The sequence below is a fragment of the Typopeltis vanoorti genome, chromosome 22 (genome assembly GCF_054136105.1).
Source record: "Typopeltis vanoorti isolate ZY-2024b chromosome 22, IOZ_Tvanoo_1.0, whole genome shotgun sequence".
Lineage (NCBI taxonomy): Eukaryota > Metazoa > Arthropoda > Arachnida > Uropygi > Thelyphonidae > Typopeltis > Typopeltis vanoorti.
The window spans coordinates 56,319,744-56,346,013 of record NC_143570.1 but is presented as its reverse complement, the minus strand read 5'-3'; the positions used below and the strand labels follow the sequence as shown (position 1 = coordinate 56,346,013).

The 26,270-nt window shown below is 34.4% G+C and overlaps 1 protein-coding gene across 1 annotated transcript in view; it reads left to right on the top strand.

Annotated features, from left to right (window-relative positions):
• The window catches only part of Vps50 (vacuolar protein sorting 50), a 664,618-nt gene that overhangs the window by 257,131 nt on the left and 381,217 nt on the right, over positions 1 to 26,270 (top strand). Inside the window, exon 9 of the mRNA XM_090411754.1 lies at positions 19,396 to 19,537. Coding sequence (XP_090267880.1) covers positions 19,396 to 19,537 — 142 coding nt within the window. The remainder of the gene's footprint in view (positions 1 to 19,395; positions 19,538 to 26,270) is intronic.

Sequence of the window (26,270 nt, the reverse complement as noted above, 5' to 3'; positions counted from 1 at the left end):
ATTTGATATTTTCAATGTTTCTGCCTATTTTCATTGTCTTTCTCTTTTTTAATGATGACCTTCATACCATATCTATTACAACAGTTATTCTATCTAGTCAGGGAATCTTGCAGACTTGTAGCAGATTTATTTAGAAGTATAACATCATTCACATAGAGCAAAGAGCTGAGATTAACACCTCCAATTTTAATATCAAGTTTTTCCTTCATAATGTGATCCATATAGATAACGAATAAGAGAGGGGATAATGTACATCCCTGTCTGACACCACATTTAACATTAAACCACTTTGCTGTACTTCCTTCAATTCTAACTGCTGACTTACTATTCAAATAAAGACTAAGTATTGCTTGATATAATGTTTTTTATACATTTGTTATTTAATTATTTAATTACCTAAACAAGTGTTTCTCAACCTGTGGTGCACGACGATGGGATAGGTGGTCCGCAGCAGACTTAAATTAATTAAATAAATATTTTTTTTAATTATCCAAATGAAACAAATTAAAATTGAATAACTAAGTAAAAAATTATTGAAATCAAACGGAGCCTTAAAAAAACCAACAAATAGCATCAGAATGTTCAAAGGCGGAAGCAATAAAACTATATTGTTTTTCACTTCACCCTTCTTTTATTATTCGTCATTCTGCTGCTAAATATGTAGCTGCAGAATGACGAATAATAAAAGAGGGGTAAAGTGAAAAACAATATAATTTTATTGCTTCAGCCTTCCCTTGCTGTTTTGTCAGATTTCAAGTGAACGTGTGTTATCCACATTTCAACCAATTGCTTGTTGTGTATTGATTTTTATTATTGAGGCTTTCCTTCAACCAAGGCTCAGTATATCTTCAGAAGTGCTCAGTGATACTTGAACAAAGTGTGTCGTGTGTTAACCCCAGTATTTATATATTTTTCGGAAACGTTTTTTTAATAATGGAAAAATAGTAAATGGCTTAGTACTAGGACTTTGTAAAGAAGACCAAATGAAACAGGTAATGCTAACCCTAATTGTAATACTCATGTTGTAACAGCCAGTAAACCTGATACTATTAAAGTAGAAAAAACAAGCAGTTCAAAGAAAGAATACGGTAGGAAATATAATAGTTCATATTTGGAATTCGGGTTTACTTGGTGTGGAGATGAAAGTGAACAGAAACCTCAATGTGTTTTGTGTTATGAAGTGTTGTTGAATGAGTGCATGAAACCTGCGAAACTCTGACAACATTTAGAAACTAAACATTGTGATGTGAAAAATAAGCCATTTGAATTTTTTCAGCGATGCTTAGAGACATTAAATCATGGGAAAGATATAATTTCAGCCATGGGTTCCATTAATAACGAAACACTGGAAGCATCCTATCACTTAAGTTTACACATAGCAAAAACAGGGACACCTCATTCTTTCGGAGAAAATTTACTACTTTCAGCTATAAAAGATGTGGTAAAAACTATGTTTGGCAAACAAGTTATTAAAAGATGTTGATTTGATTCCTCTTTCAAATGACACTGTCGGTTGCAGAATTAATGATATGGCAGGTGACATAGAATCTCAGTTAATCGAAAGAGTTAAGAAGAGCCCTTATTATGCGTTACAAATAGATGAGACTACTGATGTTACAAATGATGTGCAGTTAATATGCTACGTAAGATATGCACATGATAACAACATTCATGAATGATATTCTGTTTTGTAGAACTTTGTCATCCCAAACAACTGAAGAAGAAATATTCCACACTCTCAATAATTACATAATACACAAAGGGATCCAGTGGGAAAAACATATAGGCTTCTGTTTGGATGGAGCTCGCGATCTTATAGGCAGGCATAGTGGGGTTGTTTCTGAGGTCAAAGAAGTAGCTCCGGATATGAATTGGGTGCATTGTTTCATACACAGGGAAGTGTTAGCCTCCAAAGGAATGCCACCAGAATTTAAAACTGTGCTATACAACGCTGTCAAGCTAGTTAATCTTGTAAAGCTCGACCATTAAATAACAGGTTATTTTCAGTACTCTCCGATGAAATGGGCAGTGAATATACACAACTTTTGCTTCATTCTGAAATTCGCTGGCTTTCCAGGGGCAAAGTACCAACAAGGTTATTTCAATTAAGGCATGAAGTTTTATTATTTGTAAATGAACATGATTCTGATTTTGCATCACTCCTTGTTGACGAAGTATGGTTATCAACACTATCCTATCTTTCAGACATTTTTTCGAAATTAAATGAACTAAATCTCTCCCTTCAGGGAAATTTTTTAACTGTTCTTGATGCCTATGAAAAAATAAAGGCAATCAAGAAAAAACTGGTTTTATGGATTAATTATGTAAAAGATAGACAATTTGCACCTTTTCCAACATTGGAATCCTTTTTAGTGGAAAATAATATTTTTGTTCATTCTGAGTTTATGGAAAGGGTTTGTGACCACCTCAAAAATCTGAAACGGAATTTTGAAACATATTTTCCGAATAACTTTTATAAGATATTTCTATGGGTTTGCGATCCATTTCAGGCTTGCAGCTGTCGTGACGGACCTTTTCTGTCGTGTTCTAAATCTATCTAGTTTCAAGTCACTTTTATGAATAATACAACTAATTACGAAATGATCACTGATCCAAAAGTAGGGAAATTTATATTTATACTGTGCCACCCTATTCTTAGATTAGTCTATATAAATAGTAGGATCAGTTTTAAATTAAGTTAGCAGTCATCTCATTAGGCCGAATCATCTATCATCATTTTTACTTGGGGTTCCCGCAAGATCCGAATGTTTATGAACGGTGCAATAATAAGGAATTCAGGCAAACACAATATTTAGATCAACAAAATAAAACATTTAATATATGATATGGTTAACAAATACAAGAACTCTATTTTAAAATGGAACTATACAATTAACTTAACACATCTTCTTAGGTCACTGATGCTAATTCAATGTTCTAACTTTCATATACTATTCACAGTCTCAAAAACACAAATCTTCTTATCTCAAGTTAATATAACAATTTCACATTTTATTCAGTCTTTACAAATCTATCAGCTCAATGTTTATATTCACAGCAGGCAATAAACTACGTAAGCTATATTCCAAGCAAATATATTCCCGGACCTTGAGCATCGGACATATATTACAGTTAGTGCTAGAATAGAGAAACTTATACAACTACTCTTACCAGACAAATTCTTCAATACATCAAATTATTGAGAGAGCACTTATGAATTAACTTAACTAACATTAGCGGAACACACATAACAAAAATTCTCCAAGTTTAAACTGTATTACTGTAAGTCGCACTTCACTATTCCAAACAACAGTAATTAGGTACTGATATCTTTTCCTGTTCACTTTTCTCCAAGTAATCAATATAACCTTTTCCTAGGGCAACATAGAATTTAATCGTAATCCAGATTAACTAGAACTAATCAGAATTTTCGCATTGACTGTCCAGTTTCCTTTTATCTGATTACGGCATCAACCTTTCTTCATAACAACAGCAGATTTCGCTTATAACATTAAACTTTATGTTTCACTACTTATAGGTTCTCTTCCGAACACTATACTCATAAATTTCTGCCCTCAGGATTTTATAATCTTGGTTCCGCAAAATTCTCTCCTCACTCCTTAATAATAATTCTTCTCCCTTCCCTGTCTTATCTATGACCTTCCTTCTCTTTCTCTTCTATATATCTATGACCTTCACTCCCACCTTACGTTCGAACGCCACGCTCTACTCCACTCGTGGTTGTTTACGCGTGCGTCTCCATGACAATAGACTAAGCGTAAACATTTCGCCAATGTAATGTATGCTATATTACTGCTACATGAGTGATTACATAACGTTAAATATTTCACAAATAAGAACAATGTAATATTTAAGCTATTTCTTCAACTTTTTGATTACGTATTCAGTTAAATATAAAATAACACTTTACGTTACACCATATATATTTAGTTATACAAGATTCTATACATTTTATTATTTTATAAGTTAATAATAGGTCAGGTTTTAAATAAATATTTAATTAGTAATTCTTATTTAAGGAATAATAAATAAATTTATATAAACCATGATTAATATTTAATAAGCAATGTTAAATGTGAATGAAAAATAATAAATTACATAACATAGCTTCATTCACAATTTAACACAGCCACGAGAACAACCTTTCTTTATCGAAAAAGGAACAGTTAATTGAGCTTTCAAGTGACAGTGGGCTTAAAATGCAATTCCGTGATCTTGGTTTTGCTCGATTTTGGATCTTGTCTTCAATGAGAAGTGAATTTCCACAATTATTTGAAGAAGCATTGAAAATCATCCTGCAGTTTTCTACAACCTATCTTTGTGAGAAAGGATTTTCATCGCTCCTTCAAATAAAAACAAAATACAGAAATTGTCTTAGTGTGTGTGGCGATCTTTGACTGAAGTTGACCAATATTGAGCCAGATATCCAGCAACTCTGCAAGGTCGAGAAGCTGAACCATCTCATTAAAAGTAAGTAGTAACATAATTATATCATCTTATTTATTTGTTTAATAAAAATTAAAACTTTGTTCAATGATGATACACTTTTAATCGTTTACTTCCAATTTAATTAATTATGTTGCCATATCTTTCAAAACATGCTTTTAGATTTATTATGTTATAAATGGCACAGTTTTTCCAAAATGTTGGTAATTGCTACATAGGTTTTTTTAAAAAAATTATAAAAAGTCAAAATGACGTATAGGGAAATAAATTAAAAACAGAATGTTTATTTTTGAAGTAAAACTTTAATTCCAACATTCTAAAATGTTATTTTTCTTACTTTTCTGTTTGCAAAATCATCTATCACATTGTCGAAGTCTATTTTGTCACTCAGTTGCTGTTTTATGGACAGTAAGGCAAGATTTCATAAACACCAAAAAAAGATGCCGCCAGGAACGGATCTCCCCCCCCCCCCCCCTAATAATTTTATTATTCTTCCACTAGTCTCCTGAATTGCTGCTATTAATGCAGAAATTACTGTTTTGGAATGTTTTCTTTCAGTCTGCATGTTAGGAGTTGGGAAAAGGAGGATATCCTTTTTTTAAGATATATTTAAGATGCGTTTGAATTGCTTTGGAGTTAAGTCATATTTGAGCAAATGCATTTAGCTATGTTTATGAGTATTTTTCCTATGCCATATTTCTGTGTGCGGTGATAGTGTGAATTAATATTCTAATATTGAGATACGTTAGTCTGTGTTTTCTGTATGTAGCTAGGTAGAGAGAGAGAGTTTTTTTGGGTAGAATGTTTGTATTATGTTCCTGAATAAAGTCAACCATCACATAAACAACAAATCATATGATCAGTGCATAGAAACAAGCAAATCAAAGAAATGGGAATACAAGGTATATAGAACAATTGGTTTACCAAATAAAAACAGTTGCACGTGCTAGAAATTAATATATATATTAATAAATAATATTGAAACTAGTTTTGATGTTTACATAGAATAAGCATCTCCCAAACTTGAGGGAGAGAGAGAGAGAATCATTCCGATTCCAAATGATTTCTAAAAGGGCTTCGCAACTTTCATTGAAAACATGTTCATATTTAAAACTGCTTCCATGGAGAAGATAAGCTTTATCCCACCAGGTACTGCGTTTAATGTCAATACTGTGTTGTGCCAGACCAGATTTTTGAGATTTCCCATATTCAGTATAATACTGATAGATGGTTCATTAATTCTTTTTTTTTTTTTCACTGTCTGCCAAAGTATGTCAAATTACATTGACAAGGTATCTGGTAAACACCAGCTAAAGATGGAGGTGACAGTTTGTCTTTTGTAGATGGTAATAGATGAGAAATTTTGTTGATAGGAAAATATGTGGCGAATAAGGTGATATTTCTTCACAATTGTACCAATAGATTCAGAGATACTAGAAATATAAGGTGTTGGAACATAGGAGTCAATTATCTGCTGGATTTAATGAGGGTTGTAACCGTTAAATTCCATTAAAGTTTTGGTAGTGAGAAGTTCTTGTTGTAAGCTTGAGGGAGAATAACATACATTATGTGCTCTATTACTTAAAGACTTGATAATATCAATTTTTTGAGAGGTATGATAAGTAGACTTTTGATGAATGTATCTGACAGTAAAGGTAGGTTTGATAAACAAGGGTTGACAAATTACTGGAGGCTGTGCAAGTAAGAAGGATGTCCAAGAATGGTAAACTACTGCATTTACTTTTTCCATGGTGAATTGAATGCACAGATGAAGGCTATTGATCCATTGTACGAAAGTGGTAAGTTCATTTTCAGAATGAAGCCAAACAGCAAAAACATCATCGACATAATGAAACCAACGAGAGGGTTGGGGATAAATGTATGAGAACAAAGTATCTTCCAGATGGTTCAAAAAATAGTTTGCCAAAGGTGGAGACAGAAGGCTATCCACAGCAGTGCCTTCAACCTGTCTATAGATCTTGTTTTTCTAGCTAAAATATCCTGATTCTATAACAAATTCAGAAATCTTTGCAATATCAGGAGGGTAATCATCATATAGTAAATTAACATTGCCAGATAATGGAATGTTGGTAAAGAATTAATGTCAAAGCTGACTAACAAATCTGACTATTGTGTTTGAATATCCTTGATTTTCCCAAGAAAATGTGTGAAATCTTGATGAATCATCTGGATTGTCTGATAAGGGCAGTTAATAAGCATGAAAGAAATCACCTTATTCCCATATATTTTCCTATCAACAAAATTTCTCATCTGTTACCATCTACAAAAGACAAATTGTCACCTCTATCATTGTCTAGTGTTTACCAGATACCTTGTCAATGTAATTTGACATACTTTAGACAGACAGACCATTCTGTGGAAAAAAGAATTAATGAACATCAGTATTGACACTAAACACACTATCTGGTAGGATGAAGCTCATCTTCTCCATAGAAGCAGTTTTAAATATGAACACCTTTTCAAAGAAAGTTGCAAAGCCCTTTTACATCAGCCAAATCTGAATTAGAATGATTGTCCCTCCATCTCCCAAAAGTTGGCAGATTCTCATTTTATGTAAATATCGAAAATAGTTTTAATATTATTCATTAATATATTAATTTCTAGCATGTGGCAACCATTTTTATTTCGTAAACTGATCATTGTATGTACCTTGTATTCCCATTTCTTTGATTTGCTTATTTCTATGCACTGATGATGTACTACTATTTTCAGTATGAAATATCTGTAATTTCATTTAATTAAAGTTAATTACTGCGGTTATCATGTAATTTGTTGTTTATAGTTATGCTACAAGTGATGTTTAATCTTTAAAGATTAAATATCACATAGCAAACTCAGAGAGACTAAAGCAGGGGTCTTCAACGCATGGCCCGCCAGCCATTTTGAAAAAATAACTACTTAACATTAAAACGTGATTAAATAAAAAATACTTTCAATGAAGCCCGCGGGCCACTAAGCTATATTGCGGTATTTAGAATTGTAAGATGCTTTCCAGATTCACAAGGAACGCTGTGCATTTGATACTTTACATAAAATCCTATAAAAATAAATATTAAATAGACATGCTTCTTCAGCCATCTACCAGCACCAAGTGGTACTTAAGTACTAGTACTAACGTCGCAGGTAGATGGCTGAAGCAGTAGTTCATTCGAGTGCACTGTCTAGTGCCTTCCAGATACATCTCAAAGGTTCTTGATACTTCGTTATTTTCATATAAATACAAGAGGATATCATCCACAGTCAGTCATAAACAGTGTGATATTCGTGTATAAGTGCACGCAGGTTCGTCGTGTCAGCCATAGCCTATTGTGGTTTTATATTGCCAGACTTTTTTCATTAGTGTGAGACATATTCAGTGGATAATAACTGTTACACGGCCATTTTGGATCATTTTTTGGGTTCATCTTCCATCACTATGGCGTCTACGAGTAAAAAGCGTAAATCAAGTGATTCTTGTCGGATTTTTAATGAAAAGTAGACCAATTTGTACTTTTTTGTGCCGATCGACGATAAGCCAGTGTGTTTATTTTGTCATGAGTCAGTGTCAGTATCAAAAGAATACAATATAAAACGACACTATGAGACAAAGCATGCTTCCAATTTCGATCACCTTCATGTGGACAAAGTGAACCATCTCCAAATTGATTTAAAATGCCAGCAGGGCATGTTTAAAAGGCAGAGGGAAGAGAGTGAAGTGTGCATCGAAGTAAGGTATGTAATAGCTGAAAAAATCGCTAAAAAATCAAAAGCCTTCTTGAACGGTGAGTTTGTGAAAGAGTGTCTCATCGCTGCTGGAGATATTCTGTGTCCAAATAAGGAAGGAAGTGTTTATAAAACTAAGTTTGTCTGGGATAACTGTAGCACGATGTATCAAAGAACTTCCCAATGACATTGAAGGAACTTTAAAAAAACTGTCGTCCAAATTTTTGTCATATTCACTTGCTTTAGATGATAAATTTTGTGGTCAGGATACAGCACAACTGGCTTTCTTTGTCCATGGTATTGATCAACAATTCATTGTGACAGAAGAACCGCTAGCACTCGTATGAAGGGAACGATGAATGGCACTGATATTCTTCAAGCCGCCAAGAAAACGCTCCAGCGTTTCGACCTCAGCTTAACCAACCTCAATGGTGTGGTAACTGATGGTGCCCCTGCTATGTTGGGAAAAATGAAGGGTTTGTTGCACTGCTATGGAAATAACCAGAACTGGAAGGAATAGATTTTGTCCATTACCACTGTTTAATCAACCAGGAGAATTTGCATGCAAAAACTGTTGAATTTGAGAATGTCATGAAAGTTATTGTGACTGTTGTCAACATTGGCAAGAGGATTGAATCATTGTCAATTCCAAGAGTTTTTGACCCAAGAGTGCGAAGTGGATTACAACGATGTGGTTTATTATAGTGATGTGTGTTGGTTGAGCAGAGGGAAGGTTCTTAAAAGAGTTTTGACTTAAGTAGTGAAATACAGCAGTTCATGCAAACCAAGGGGAATCCGATTGCGGAATTTAACGATCCGAAGTGGATTACATACTTTGCGTTTGTGACCGACATCTCATTGCATATGAATGACCTAAATACATGACTACAATCCAAAGATCAACTGGTGCACACTCTGTTTGATCACACCAAATCTTTTGTGGTCAAGATCAGACTTTGGGAGGCACAACTTGCTGAAAAAGACAACTCATTTTCAACTTCTCGATGAGTACAATTGTTCGTCTCTTGATGAATACGCTACAAAATTAGCCGTGTTGCGAAGTAAGTTCGAAGAGTAATGTGCCCTTGCTTACATTTTACAAAGACTACATTTCTGAGGTTGCATTCCCTAATCTTTGCAGGCATGCTTTGAAGATGTGTGCTTTGGTGCTTTGTGAGCAGTTCTTCTCCAGAATGAAGCATGTGAAGTCCAAGACAGGAACTCAGATTACGGACCAACATCTCGAGAATACTCTGTGCATAGCAATTTCCAACATTGACATTGTAAAAAATTAATGTTTCCATCATTAAATTATCTTTTTTCAACTATTGATTGTATTTACTTATCATGAACCCGACTCCTACCTACACTCTTAATCTGAGTTTGTTTATTTTTATAGGATTTTATGTAAAGTATCAAATGCACAGCATTCCTTGTGGATCTGGAAAGCATCTTACAATTTTAAATATCACAGTATAGCTTAGTGGCCTCGGGCTTCATTGAAATTTTTAATGTGGCCCGCACTGTCTGAAAGGTTGAAGACCCCCTGGACTAAAGGAACTCTGTGTTAAGGCTTAAGTGCTGGGAAGACATCATGTTGGAGGTTTAATGCAGTATTAATACAGCACAAGAAAGCATTAAAAACTTTCAATTCTTTCAGTATTTTGTTTCAGTCATTGAGGCATCTTTGAAGAGTACAAATGAACACTTGTAAAACACAAAGGAACACAGAAATAAATGAAATACATGGATCTCACCATATCTAGGTGGGATCCCCTCTATGTCGAAGGCCTAGGTGGTAAATTGGAATTTCTTAATGTTTCCTAATTTTGGGAGGTTTCTTGCATATTTATTTAAATTTGTTTGATTCCAAGTGCAGCTGCATATTCCATAAACAGTTTCTTTTTTAAATTTACTGTGATTGAGCATATCTTTTTTTCCAGAAGATCCTATGAATAGTATCCAATTCACGGTCTACAAGACCAAATTGACCATAGTCGTGATTATGTACATTTTGCGTTTATCTATGCAGACTGGCTGATCTGCCTGTCTGTCCAAAGTATGTCAACTTGCAGGACCAGGGCACTTTATATACTCAAGGCACTGAGACAATAAATTTCAGGCTGGGATTCAAAGCTGTGGAGAGTTATATGTTTTTAAAGATCTGGCTATTTTTTCAGATGTACCCTGGACATAGGGAATATTGATGTCATTCCTCATATCCTTCTGATTCCAAGGACTTAGGAAAGAATTGATTATTTTTTTCAATTCTCTAAGAACTGTAGTCATTGGATAGGTGTTTTTTATGTGGTCGATTGAAAGAGAGGTTCCACTGGAACAAAGATTGTAGGTTCTGTTGATGAGAATTTTAATGATGCCATACTGTTGAAAGACGTGGTGGCATTAAAGTTTGTGAATATATCTGCCTGTATGAGTGGGTTTTCTCTATACAGTGAAGAAGAGGTTACCATTTAGGTGTCTAGGAAGGTATATCATTTAGGTGTCTAGGAAGGATAAACTGTTGTTCATTTCCTTTTTTTTGTGTGTAGACTATTGAGGTGACAGAGGAAGGAGTGTAATGTGTCTAGGCCATGAGAACAAATAGAGAAAACATCATCTACATATCTTTGTCATATAGAAGGTTTGAGAGGGAGCTGAGTCTGTGGCTTGTGGTTAAGGAACAGTTCACTGGAATAAATATAGTATAGCACACCCATACTTTGTAGAGCTTCTCTTGGCTTGAATATCGATTCATGCTGAAGGGAAGAAAGAAATGAAGGATGCACAAATTGGTCACCAGCATGCAAAATCACGTGCATTCTTGTCTGTTGCTGTACTAGTAGTAGCTGGATTTTTGTTGTCGCTTTTTTGCATTTTTTTATTATTATTATTAATTTGTATGGTGGATCCAGTACAGTCAATAAGTTCTGGTGTTAAACCTTTCAGTAACTCTTGCAAAAGAATATTGAATAATGTGCTGACATTCTGCAAAAAAAAGAATCATTAGAAGGCAGCCTCCTTGTTCCCGTTTCTCAAGTCATGAAACGTGCAAATGCAATTGCAGGCATATCAGAGTCGACTGTTAAAAGAATTCGTAGGGAATCAAAAGATGAAGGTAAGCCAAAATTTAAATCTCCTAAAAAAAGCACCAGAGAAAGACCATCGAAAATGTAGCTTTGAATGATTTTGATGTAGACATTATAAAATCTATTCACGAATTTTATGTGGTCGAGAAAAGAGTGCCAACTGTTCGGCATTGCAACTTAACTGGGGATATTGATATGTCAAAACTTTTTAAGCTTTCAGAACAGACAATTGAAAGTATTACAGTTCAAAACTGGGGAAAATATTGCTCTCATCGGAAAATATGTATTGGGACAGAGACGGAATTATCGAAGAATTATGTGAACCTTTGGTGATCAATTTAAGTGAAAGTGACGGCGATTTGGACATCGATTCAGATGACTCTGAATATTAAAAGGATTTGATAATGGTATTTTTTTCCCAACCTTTTTTTTGCATGGGTTTGTTAAAAGAGTCACAACAAGTCATAAATAATTAATCGGTTTAGGACATTAAAGTGTCTCGGTTCTCTCAACTGTAAATTTAGAATATCTAAGTTCATTTGAAAAACTTTCTGTTTTTCTGTATAATTATTTTTGTTTTATGCTATACCTTTTTTTAATTTTGTTAATACTCTACATACATTTTTCCAACTGTTATACAAGCAAAATAGTTACCACTTTAAAAACTACAATGTTTGTAAAAGAAAAGCTAAATTTTCCAACCTGTAATAATAAACAAACTCATCCCAGAAAATGGATTGATTACCCTATTATCGGAATGAATTCTCCTTTTTGTGACATGCGCAGAAGTGTCGAAGGATTATGAGTAAATTCACTGTGAGAGCCAACTGCAATACAGTAAAAAATAATTTTGGAAGTTTTGTATATTCTCTTTGTAGGATAACCTATTTTCATTTATTAGATTTTCTTTTATTTCTTTTTATTAGAAATATTTAGTTTATTTAATATATATTCATCCATTAAGTTTGAACTGTTTTCAGAATTTATATACAACTATTTTGAACTATGTAATACAGTGTATATATATATATATATTTTTTTTTGTCCATTATTATTAACATTTATTCACTTCCTTCTCCCCATCCCCCTGCCATTTTCTTCCTTATATCTGCTATTTAACTTGCACAGCTTTTCTTCTCTTGCTGTGATAGTGCTGTTCAAGCTTTTTATTTTAAAATGTAATATAATACAGTTTAAGTGGGTTAAAATAATTTTTATTGTAGTGCATTATAGTTAAGAACCTCCATAGTTCAGTCGGTATAGGCAAAGCCCTCTGGTCAGAAAGACCTTGGTTCGATTCATGTCTACGACGTGAGGAACCTTTATCTGGTCTCTTTTGACCAAAAGTGAGTTAGCTGATTTCATAGAAGGTTTTTTCACCTGAAAACTCTGACCTTGCATCCCTCAGAATAGGCAAACTGGCCCTGTGAACACACATGGATATACAGCCATGAATACTTGGTGTATTTACTTGAATATAACTCGCCCTCGCATATATCTTGCACCCCTTGTTTTACTTTACGAAAAAAGATATTAAAAAGTGTCGCATATACTTTGCACATGAAAAAGTTTAAAACTTTAAACTTTTAAACTTTTTTTAAACAAACATCATGACAACAGCAGCTAGTGGAGAAGTGAAGTTTAAAATCAGTGACAAAGAAATTGAATCAGTTCAGGATTTCATCTTCCTTGGTTCAAAAATTGACTATGGTGGCAAATCCACCCCTAATCAAGTGCAGTGGCACACCCAGGGAGGGGGAAAGCCCCCCCCCCCCAAAAAAGTTAAACATTAGAAAATTTTCCAAAATAATTTTCCTAATTAAAATTCATTTTTTATTTATGTTGTGTCATGTCTTCTATTTCTATACTACTTATGAATTAGGGTCACATAAGGTGAGAGAACCCTATAGCAGTGTTTCGCAACCTATGGTCCGCGACGATGGGATAGGTGGTCCACAGGCTTAAATTAACCAAATAAATGTATATATTTTAATTAACAAAACAAATTAAAATTGTTTTGTTTTGATAATTATTTTAATTTGTAGCGGCAGAACGACGAGTAATAAAAGAGGGGTGAAGTGAAAAACAATATGGTTTTATTGCTTCCACCTTCCCTTGCTGTTTTGTCAGATTTGAAGTGAACATGTGTTGTCCACATGACCACATTTCAACCAATTGCTTGCTGTTTATTGATTTTTATTGTTGAAGGTTTTCTTCCTTCAACCAAGGCTCAGTGTATCTTCAGAAGTGCTAAGTAATACTTAGACAAAATGTGTTGTGAGTTAACTCCAGTATTTATATGTTTTTCGGAAATCGCTCGAAAAGCAAGCTGAATTGAGTTGAAATGCTAACTCTCTTCAACCGAATTCCAAAAAATATGAAACTGCCATAACAGCATTCACTATATATATATAGTGAATGTGATATCTTAATTTTAACACGTTTACGAATTTTGACACTTTCGGTTGAATTTTATTGCTGCCGAACTCACACAATCTAATTAATAACAATAGTTTTTAGTTAGATACTGTGTTTGCCGGTGCAACATATGGTTTTTCTTGAGTCTATATATACAGCATAGTTTCTGTATGAGGGGACATGTGGTTTATTAATTAGTGTCGTTTTTATCCCAGTTGTCTTTAATTGCACTATTTGTTGAGAAATATATTACACAGACTGCTTATACCTTATTCACTGACATAATAAAAGTACTTGTTTTTCTTGCCTCTGCAATATAGTGGCTATTGGGCTAGGGCGTCTTGTTTACCGCGGGAGCAAGTTACTATCGCCCTGCCCTGAACGTGTTTCAGCTTTTTTCATTTGCGAGGTATATGCGAAACTTTTTAATTTCTTTTTTTCTAAAAGTAAAATCAGCGGTTAGAGTTATATGCGAGTAAGTACGGTATTTCAATTATGGATAAGTACATTGGTACCTTCTTTAAAAGAAAAAATATCTCGGATGACAGTGATAATACAAAACGAGTTTGTAATGACAGTCTGTGTGTAGTTTCTGAAGAGAAAGAGATCTGTAACGAATCCACAGAAACACAGAATTCCCATCAGTTGCAATGCGATAATATTAATACGCTTAACGAAAGGAAAGATTTGCTGACTTGCTGGACACTCGACCAGTGAATTGCATTCAAAGGTAAATACAATTTACCTTTAAATTGTAGGATTAAAATTGGTTAATTTGTAGGAACATTTTTCTGTTTTGTGACTTTTCTCCCTTTACGGTAAATGTGCCTACATTATTGTGTTATTATTCAACAATTGTTTACAGTTTTGAGTGTGTGTATAAGTCGATATCAACAGTAGCCTGATTACGAATGCGTGATGAAAGGGACGGGGAGGTTTGGAGCTTCCCCGGATAGTATTCAAAAGGTAAATACAATTAGTTATTTTGTGTAGGGCCCCGAAACTTATTAGTTTAGAATTTAACCACTGGGAAAGGGTTTGTGTCCACCTCAAAACTCTGAAATAGAATTTGGAAACATTTTCCGAATAACTTTTTATAAGAAATTTGTGTGATTTCATGATCCATTTCAGGCTTGCAGTCATGAGAACGACCTTTCGTTATCGAAAAAAGAGCAGCTAATTGAGCTTTCAAGTGACAGTGGGCTTAAAATGCAATTCCGTGATTGTGGTTTGGCTCATTTTCTGGATCTTGCCTTCAGTGAGAAGTGAATTTCCCGAATTATTTGAAGAAGTCGAAATCGTCATGCAGTTTTCTACAACCTAGCTTTGCGAGAAACGATTTTCATCACTCCTTCAAATAAAAACAAAATACAGAATTTGTCTTAGTGTGTGTGGCGATCTTCGACTGAAGTTGACCAATATTGAGCCAGATATCCAGCAACTCTGCAAGGTCGAGAAGCTCATCCATCTTATTAAAAGTAAATAGTAACATAATTATATCGTTTTATTTATTTGTCTAATAAAAATTAAAACTTTGTTTTAATTTTTATTAAAATTTTTTAAATTTTTAAAATTTTTTATTTAATTTTTTAAAAATTAAAACTTTGTTTTAATTTTTATCCACAAAATTTAATTTTTTATTTATATATCTGGCCTGGTTGGCCGACTCTCCAGCCAAAAGGCTGTGAGTTCAAATCCCGCCGTGGGCTGGATGTTTGTGATTGTCTTTGAATACACTAGTGGTAGTGGTCGGCGGTTAGACAACATTAGTTTAGATGATGATAATGATTGTAGTTGTGGTTGGTGAAGACGGAGAGTTGTCGAGTAGGTGCCCTTCCTCGATATGTCTTTGGACTACCTGGAGATGTTATGTAATAATAATATCGACAAGCTTTATACGTTCATTGTGCATCACATAGTTTGAATTTAGCACTTGGAAATGCTATATCTGTGACAAATAAGAAATTGCATTGGCATAATTGAAAAGATACACAATTTCTTCAATACCCCTAAAACACAGGAGGCCTTGTTATTTATAATATTATAATATTAATATCTTTATTTAGCTTGCAAAAAATATTTGCGTGCACCTTACCATTGTCTAAAATAAAGCAAAAATCTGACAGTGACCTCTTAATTGCCCTAAATTTTATTGATGATGTTGTGGCTCAATTAAATACCATTTGTGAAATACCAATCTTCATTTAAAGATATTTACGATGAAGCATGTATAAAGGCCAATAATTTTAATATTGACATTAAAAAGCCAAGGACCTCATCAAAACAAACATTAAGGTCCAATGTTCCAGCCGATTCTGTAGAAGAGTATTTCAGGAGAACTATTTCATTCCATTTATTGACCAAATATAGTCTCAACTTCGTGAATGTTTCACTCGGCACTACAACATTTTGAAATATATATTTTTTTCTTCTACCAAATGGAAAAGATGCTCCAGCAGCAAGTGCAATGGAAGATTTTCGTCAATTGTGTGAATTTTATGCTAATGATTTGCCTTATACAAATCCAGCAATTTTGAACACCGAATTCAAGTTGGTATAAGAAATTTGAAAAACCGTTTGCAATAGCTCCATGCAAAAATGCGGTTGATGCAGTTTCAAAGTGTGGCAAAATGATATATCCTAACATCTATAACTTATTAAAAATATTTGCAATGCTTCTGGTAACAACATGCGCCAGTGAAAGGTCATTTTCTAATTTAAGCCTTTTAAAAACCTATTTAAGATCTACCATGACACAATCATGATTGAACAGACTTGCTTTGCTATGTATATGCAGACAGAAAGAGATTAATGTACCCATGATTGAAATAATTCAAGAGTTTTGTAAAAAGAAAACAAAACTGGATTTTATTCTTTAAATAAATTTTTATAATTACCTAATGAATTTTATTGAATGAATGAAATTCAACAAATTTTAGTTGAACGGATAAAAATATTTTTAATGCAAATTCATTGTATTAAAAATATTTTTATCCGTTCAACTCGCCCCCCATCCCCCAAGATTAAATCCTAGGTGCACCACTGATCAAGCGTAAGATTACTCTGGGGCATGCTACAACGGTCAGCATGAATAAGATCTGGAAAAGCAAAGACATCTCTCTAGGTACCAAAAGTAGACTAGTCAGGACTATAGTCTTTCCATTAATGACGTATGGGTGTGAGAGCTGGACAATAAAAGGGATGACAGAAGAAAAATCGATACATTTGAAATGTGGTACTGGCGAAAACTGTTACAAATACTTTGGAAGTCAGGGTGACAAATAGAGACATGCTGGAGCTCATAAAACCAGAGACATCACTGGAAGCTAAAATCACTAGACTACAGCTAACTAACTTCGGCCACGTCATGTGTGCCAACTCACTAGAGAAGTCTGTGATGCTGGGAATGATCAGTGAAACCAGAAGAAGGGACCGACAAAGAACACACTGGCTCAACACCATTCAATCGGATACCAACATGAACATCAAACAACTGAAAGAAGCATTGCTTGACAGGACGGCATGGAGAACACTTGCTTACAGAATCACCAAGAGAATGGTTAAATCATCATCATCATCACCACCTTTGCTGTTCATTTTGTGCTCTGCTTTCACTTCTCATTAGTCATTGGTGAAGGAATGTTTGTAATGTATCTTAATTCTTGTAAATTACTGGTAATTTTTGCTTGAAATATGGAGAAACGTTCAAGTTACAATGCTGGTTTCAAACTCAAAAGTTATGATAAACTCCAAGATCATGTGATTCTGAAATGAAAAAAAAGGACAAGCAATAATGAAAATGTTTTTTTTAATTTAATTACAGAAGTATTATCACTAAAGATTTAAATATATTGCGTGATGAAGGCGAGTGGCTGATTGAGAAAATAACATTGATAATTACAATTTAAATGCATTTATTTTATAAATAATGTGAGCAATTATAAATTCTAATGAATACTAAGGATTTAATTATAAACGTCAATTTAGTTGTTTTGTTTTTTTACCTGAAAAACTTAGCTTTCGAAAATCACCCTCATATATCTCGCACCATGATTTTTTAACTTCAATTTTGGGGGGAAAAAAGTGCGAGTTATATTCGAGTAAATACAGTATGACAATATGTGGAAGAGATAGGGTCCTCACCACCTGTCATTCTGTTATTATACACATAGTTAACCATGAGTCACATCATGGTAGTCAACCTTCTAGTTAGGAGATGACACTTGAATGGGAAAATGGGCATTATAGTTGTTGGGGAATCAAAGAGACCACTGCTAGAAATAGTGTAAAGGTGTAGTGAAGTAGGAGTGAGCAGTAAATCTCTTATATAGAGAATGGTGAATAAGTGTAATGCCTTACTGAAACCTTTTGCAAATGATGAGAGCGTGAATGAGTTTAGGATTAAATATGATACACTTGACACTCGGGTTGACTAAATGAATAGTGTTCCCACTCTTCAGCCAACATTCTCTCGGTTTGAAACTCACTTTGGGCATGAAATTTAATGACTATCCTAAAGTGGTAAATGAAACTTATTCTAAATTAAAGATACCAAGCAATTTTATAAGCTAGGTTTTAATCCTTTTTTTCCCAAGTAAGCAAACAGACAAGTAAGTCAAGTTTGCTTCTGGACATAGATCAAGTCTGAGGCAACTCGTGGTAAAGGTGTAGTAAGCTCCGATCACTTTCCTTAGTATTTCCCCCTAATGCAAAGCACATCCCCTTTCGGAGATGTATGATGCTATGCATTAAAGGCAAGGGCCACTACCCAGACCGGTTTCGACCTTTATTGAGGTCTTGTCAGTGGGAGCCAACTTGTTTTGGTAAAATTTATAAGCTCTGCATTACTTCAACCCTGGCATTTTTTGGTCTGGCTCCCACTGACAGACCTCAATAAAGGTCGAAACCGGTCTGGGTAGTGACCCTTGCCTTTAATACATAGCATCATACATCCCCTTACGGGGATGTGCTTTGCATTAGGGGGAAATACTAAGGAAAGTGATCGGAGCTTATTTCACCTTTACCACTAGTTTCCTCAGACTTGAACTATATTCAGGCGCAAACTTGACTTGCTTGTCTGTTTGCTTACTTGGGAAAAAAAAGGGAAAGGGATTAAAACCTAGCTTATAAAATTGCTTGGTATCTTTAATACCCAAGTTAAAAATTTTCTAGAAACTTATTCTGTTTTAAGACTACTACACTGACTTGAAATGACTTCAAAAAGTACCATGCTTGTTCTCTAGAGTAGTGGATCCTATCTCACCATGGTAATAACTGTATGATAGTTTTACAACTTTTTTTTTGTGGGTGAGATGCATATAAATAATGATTGGGGGGGGGGGGGATGAATGCTGTTGGTTGAATGAGATCTCTTTGATGACTGTTGGTTTGTTAATGATAATATATCCCTGTTCTGCTATTCTGTCTCAGTATTGCAGATTTAAAACATTGATTTAAACTTTTAATTACACCCATGAATCCCATTAAGAATCCCCCCCCCTTTATTTTTTTCCATGGAATCTATTAAGAATCCCTGTTTCTTCCCTCTCCTTTTCTTCTTCCTCCTCTTCTTCTTCCAGAAATTCCATTAATAATCTTCCTCTTTCTCTTCCCTCGTCCTTCCATGTGTTTATCTAGAATTATGTTATTGTGTTTTATGAAATATTATTATATAAACTAATTCAATGGAGTTTGATTTTAGTGAACTCAGTTCAAAATTACAAGATACATTAGAGATGACAGAAGAGCAGCTTGATGTCGCTCTCTCATCTGTTTGTACTAGTTTCACTAAAATCCACTATGAGAAACTACAAGCTGCTTATAAGTTGCTTGGAAAAACACAGGTATTTAGTATTTTTTAAATAAATTTTGTATTCATTTATTCTGTTTTTTTTTTCTTTTCCCCCACTTTATATGTTCTTAACTTACATGAATAATACTTAATATGAATAGTTCCAAATTTGTTTTGTTTCTTCATATCGAAAGTAGTGGCATGATTTATACTTCACGATTTTTTTTTATTTATTTATTTTTTTAACTAGAAATATTGTATATTGATATTTGTGCATTTTAAAATTTTCCTTTCTCAAGAAAAAAAGGAAGTTCTTCTGATAACATTAAGTGTATTCCAAGCACAATACGAGGGTTGTTTGAAAAGTTTGGTAAATTTCCAATAGATGGCTACACAATTTGTTCAGTCATACCAGTGTCAGCATGTATCATCTTTTTCATGATCCCTGGCAAAATTTTAGCCATGTGCAACTCTTAGTTCTCATTTGACAAACATTTAAAATGACCGTGTTCGCATTTTCATAAAAATGGATAAAAACGAGTTTCGTGCAGTGATAAAACAATTTTATTTGAAGAAGTGGATGGCTGCGCTGATCAAAGCCGAGTTAGATACAGTTCATGGGGACTCTGCACCACCAGCATTAAAGACTATTTATTTTTAAATAAATTAGTTTAAACGAAGTCCATCAAAGATGAAGCATGTTCTGGACACCTAACTGAGGTCACTACGAAAGAAAGGATTGACAGTATCTAAAGTATCGTTATGGAAGACCGGCGAGTAAAAGTGCATGAGATTGTTGAGATTGTAGGCATCTCAACTGTGAATGGGTGTATAATATCCTGCAGGAAAAATTGCACATGAAAAAGCTATCTGCATGTTGGGTGTCGCGATTGTTCACTGTGAATCAAAAATGCATGCGAAAAGACATTTCAACACAGTGTTTGGCAATGTTTGGCAGGATTTTTGGCACCGATTCATGACTAGACGAAGCTTGGATCCAGCACTACACACCTGAGTCCAAGCAGCAGTCAAAACAGTGGACAATGCCCGGTGAAAGAGCACCGAAAAAAGTGAAGAGCGTTCTGTCAGCTGGGAAGGTGATGGCCACTGTTTTTTAGAATTCCCAAGGAATTATCATGATAGACTATTTGGAAAAGGGCAAGACAATAACAGGAGTCTATTGTGTCATTGTTGACCGTTTAAAAGAAGAACTGAAGGAAAAACAGCCAAGATTGGTGCACAAAAAAGTGCTCTTTCATCAAGACAATGTACCATCCCGCACATTAGCTGTCGCAATGGTAAAATTGCACGAATTGAGGTTCGAATTGGTTCCACATCCACTGTATTCTCCGGACTTGGCCCGTGTGACTTCTTTTTGTTCCTAAACTTAAAAATTTGGCTTGGTGGGAAAACATTTTCTTCGAACGAGGATGTCATCAAGGCTGTCAATGACAATTTTGCACAACTTGACAAATCCTACTTTTTAGATGGGATGAAAAAATTGGAAAGTCGCTGGACCAAATGTCTGGACCTTGATGGAGACTATGTTGAGAAATAAAGGTGAATTTTTTCAAAAAAAAAAAAAAAAATGTGTTTAACTTATTTTTTTACCAAACTTTTCAAATAACCCTCATATGATGTTGCATTTATTTACCTTGGGATGAAAAGATCAAGATGCAAATTCTGTTTTAATATGCAAAGAACCATTATTATAAGGTCTACTCAACTTGAAGGTGAGTTATTAATCATCTGTCTCATTTGCAGATGGCAAGATGTTTACTCGAGAAATTAATTTTTCATTTTGCAATCAAGAAAACTGACTGAAAAACAGTACAGAATTAACATGCATGATACACTGGCATCATAGCCTCAGTTCCTTTAGCTACTAATTCATCCAGTAACAATGGTGTTAATGTTTTAGCCATAATTGAACCCCAGCATCTGCTTGGGATTGTTAGTCTTCATCTATAGAAGTACTTCACTAAAAACACACGTAATAACCACAGTAAAATTTTTAGTGATGAATTCACCACAGATTTTTCGTTATATAAAAAATAGAAGTATTTATTTTTATTCTTTGAGATACTAATATCTTAAATTATGTTTAAATTCTAATAACTTTTATTGTGTTTTATTTATAATCAGTGGATGGCCATCCCAAGTCCATACTGACTACATAGAGAATGGACTTCAGGGGAGGTCATTTTTAGTAATCTCTCTGTATACCACAATAAGGTTACAAATTCACTGGAAAAGAGAGATCTATAGTGGTATACTTGGATTTTGCAAAGGTCTTTGATGAATTTCCACATGATGAACTGGTAACTAAATTGAAATGGATGTGACTGGGTAATAAAGTGAGTTGGATAGCTGATTGGCTGTCGATATCAGTCAGTTGTGTGTAGGGGTGAGTGGTATCTCAAAAGAGGATGATCACCAGTGGTGTGCTGCAAGAGTCTGTTTTGGGGGCATTATTGTTTAACTTGTATGTTAATGATATTGGGATGGGCTTAACTGATGATATGAAGCTGTTTGCAGATGATGCAAAATTGGAAAGAACTATGAGAAGCAGCGGTATAATATGTGACCTCAGTCTTATCTTCCACCTTTGTAAAGTGGAACAATTTTACCTTCTTTCCACTCCTTTGTTACTCATCCTGTCGCAAGACTCAAGTTAAACAGGTGTGTCAAGGGTACCATTTAATTCCCTGACAATGCCTTCAAGAGATGCAGTAATATATTATCAAGTATTATGCCTTATTAACATCGAGTGTACTTAATTCCTCATATATCTCCTGCTCGCTCACCATCAGTTTCTCCTCCACTATACTGTCTAGATTCCAGCATCTCATAATGTCACCTTCATAAAAATGAAATACTCTGATAAACTACTCACAAAATACTTCAACTATATCCTCTCCATTAGATACCAATCTACCGTTGTCATCAACATACATCATCCTCCCATAGGCATTCTTTCTTCTATGTGCCACATATTGAAAGAATTCTTTCTAAGATTTTTCTTGGCTTGATTGGCTAATTTTTGATCATACTTTTGCTGTCTTTATTAACTGTCACCTTTCTAGCTTGTTCTTTGTACTCTTCACACAACTGATTATTATCAGTATTCATTTTATGCTGCCTCTACTTCCAAATTTCATGATTAATCCTTTCATTCATACATTTTGCTATTCCACCTTATTATTATTATTATTATGTGCCACTTCCAGGGAGTCCCAGGACTCATCGTGGGAGGGCACACTACTCTACTTCCCTAAATGCATCTCATCCTCTCCACTACTTCTACTACTCAATTCTCCAACTATGACACTACTACCATCAACACCATCTATCGCCCATCATCACCAACAACAGTATTTTTTGTCTGTAAATTGCATGTGTTCTGAAGGCCGATTTGTCTGTACGCGGGATCAAAAACCTGAGTTTCTGGGAGAAAAAAATCTGCTACCACCATATGAGATCGGCTAACGCACCTTCAATTGAAAAACCCCATATAAGGATTCCCTCGTCACGACGAGAATCGAACCCAGGTCTTTTCCAATCAAAGGGTGCAATGTTCTGCTCTTCTTCCAATTGCCTTTTCATCTCAGGAATACACTCAGACATTGCTGCTGTTATGTCTTGATCAGTGTGCAAGTGGCATCTTAGGTACTGATCAAGAGATCCTTGCTTCCATAATTTTTTCTTCAAAATTTCATGCTTAATTCTTTCATTCATGCATTTTACTCTTACCTTATTTAGTCTTTTCACCTTGGGAATACATTCAGACATTGCTGCTGTTATCTCTTGATCGGTGCCCAAGTAGTATCTCCCCCCCCCCTTTCCATCCAACTTCTCTTTCCATGCTATAGCTCTTAGTTGTCTGCTAAGTTTTCATAATCAGTGGCCTTTAACATATGAAATTCCTTCAGCTTGTGTAATCTATTTTTATTTTTAGGTGCAGTCTTTCGAAGAATTCTGTTGATAGTTTTTGCTGTAGCCATAAGTTTGGATAGTATTGCTGATAATTTGGAATTAATGCTTAAGTACTTACTCATTAGAGTAAATATTTATGACTCTGTTTTTTAATGTGTTAACAACTCCTACTTTTTGTGTTGTATAGTATTAAGAGTTCACATGTATGTACTGGCCAGATGTATAGGCTCATGGTAAACTGTAAAGAGTAGACTGCCATAGCGAAGATGTGTGACACATGTATCCAGAAATGGAAGTGTGTTCTTAGCATTAATTTCAGTGGTGAATATTTTATGTGTTTGTGTTGTGTATTAAAATAGCTGAAGAAAGGTGTATAAAATTTGGCAGTCATGAAGCCATTTAACTAAAATATCATCATTATACCTAAGCCAACGTTTGGGTTTCAAAGTAAAGAAACATATAGCACATGATTCAAATGCTTCTATATAAAAGTTGACAATAGAGGGGATAGCAGCAAGCCCATGGCTGTACTTCTTTTTGTCACATGAAATAACCAGAACATAGTATAAACAAGCAAAAGCGGGTTATGATATGAGGTGGAAATTTGTCCCGTAAAAGTAGAAATATGTTGTTGATTGAAACATTTGTTAAAAGGGCATGTAAGTCAAAACTGACTAATAAATAATTTTTGTCAAGTGTGATGTTCTTAATTTTGTTTATGAAAGGATCCTGTTTCTTATATCACACCAAAACCTGGTAAGAGAGCAGATTTAAAGATGCCTCTGAAATTCTTGTAATCAACTAACTTAATCTCAACAATAATGATGGCCTAAAAATCCTGGCCATCAACCAGAATCCCCCCCCCCCCTTTCCATATGTCCACAGGTCGCACTGCATGGCAAGCATGGTGTCAGGGTGTTGGATCTCATTGATGGTGTTCTGGAAGACAGGATAGTAAAAAAAAAGACTTGGGAGAATTAGAGCAAATAAAAAGAGAAAGAATGATAAGGGCCTGTGTGTTAAGGCTTAAGTGCTGGGAAAATCTCCTGTTGAACAAGGTAATAGTCTCTGCAATTTTCCTAAGGTGATTGCTGATCACTATGCAACATTAAAAGAAAAGAACCTCTTCACCATCATTTGAGCAACTCCATATCAATTTTCATTGTATGAAAATTGATATGGAGTTGCTCTGGTTGCCTGAGCCCGAATCGACCCCTAACAATGTTATATCGACCCCCAGGGGTCGATATAACATTGTTAGGGGTCGATTCGGGCTCAGGAGTCGAATGAAAAATATAAGACATCATTGTATGGGTAATATTTAATTCGGTTAACTTGGATTACCTCCATCTTGAATGACAACACAATTAAGAGTGAATTGTGGGAACAGTGACATGAGTAGGACTTGTAAGATGGAGCAAGGTCATGAAAATAGTTACGGAGGCCAATCAAGTAGGCCAAAATGACGTATTTACCAATAAATGGATGTCAGTGGTTCCCACCCGGCCGGCGCGTACATGGTTGAAGCTGGTTTCAGTCATGTTAATTCCATTTTAATAAAACAAAGAAATAAGCTACATATAGAATTCTGTGGCGATTTAAGGCTGAAACTTACTAATTTTGAACTCAACATTTCTAATCTTGTCAAGAGTCACAAAGCACACCCTTCACATTGACAACGTTAGTAAATTGTATACTAAGTTAATAAAAGTCTTATTTTCATTATTTAAATGAAGGGGATATTAAATCCCACATTTCAAAGCCGAATAAGAAACTCAAAGATCGGAATCAAAGAGTTTCCTGCCGAATCTTGGATTTAATATCCCCTTCATTTAAATAATGTTACATCGCCGAAGTGAAGCCCATTGGCTCTTTTATTTAAGTCTTATTTTCATATATATATAAGGAAGATTGTATTATTGTTATTTTGTTATCTAAATTACATTTTATATTTTACATATTATTTATCCCTCCTATCAAATATGTAATGTTAAGAAGTACGTCAAAAACAAAAACATATCCCTTTGACGTTAAGCCAATATAATAATATATACTATATTATACATACAATAAACACTGTAACTATAAAATAAACAATCTAAAAACTCACATAAGCATCTTTTTTTGCTAGTCCTATTATAATTACGTAATAGTAAAATAGAGGGGGTCGATAAAAAGTCAAGAAACTCTTGAATGGGTCGACGGTCAAAGAAGTTTGGTGACCCCTGATTTAGTCCATGTCACATCATTATCCAGTTGTGCTATAAAGGCATTTAATAACACTCAGTAACCATTTTTACTGAATGCTATCTGAGTGTTACTGAGAGATGAAAATGGGGAACGATTTATAAGTATTGTGGAGTAACATGGAATACCACTCTCAGCTAAGATAAGATTTTGCCATGATGACTCTTAAGGCATATAATACTGATCATATGAGTAACTTTGTAATGAACTTGGAGGTAAACAAGTATGCTTTTTTTTCCAGCTATACAGCTTTATTTATTCTGAATCGAATTAGATTTAAATGATGTCTATTTTTCAAAAAAAAAAAAAAAATAGCAGATGATATCTGGATTCACATATAGGGATTACAAATAAAATTTAAGAAATAAGAAACAAAACAGCAGTATATTTTAGAAATTTTTGACTGTCGTTTTTAAAATCATCCTATTGAATTAAAAAAAAAAAAATCAGTGTTGTTAATTTTTATTGATAATACAGTGAATTATTTCGATTCAGGTTGGCATTTCTACTACATAAAGCCGGTAATTACACTCTAACAAAGGAAAAATTATGGAAAGAGCAACCATTTTGGAATAATAACTTTATAAATTCAAATAACTGTT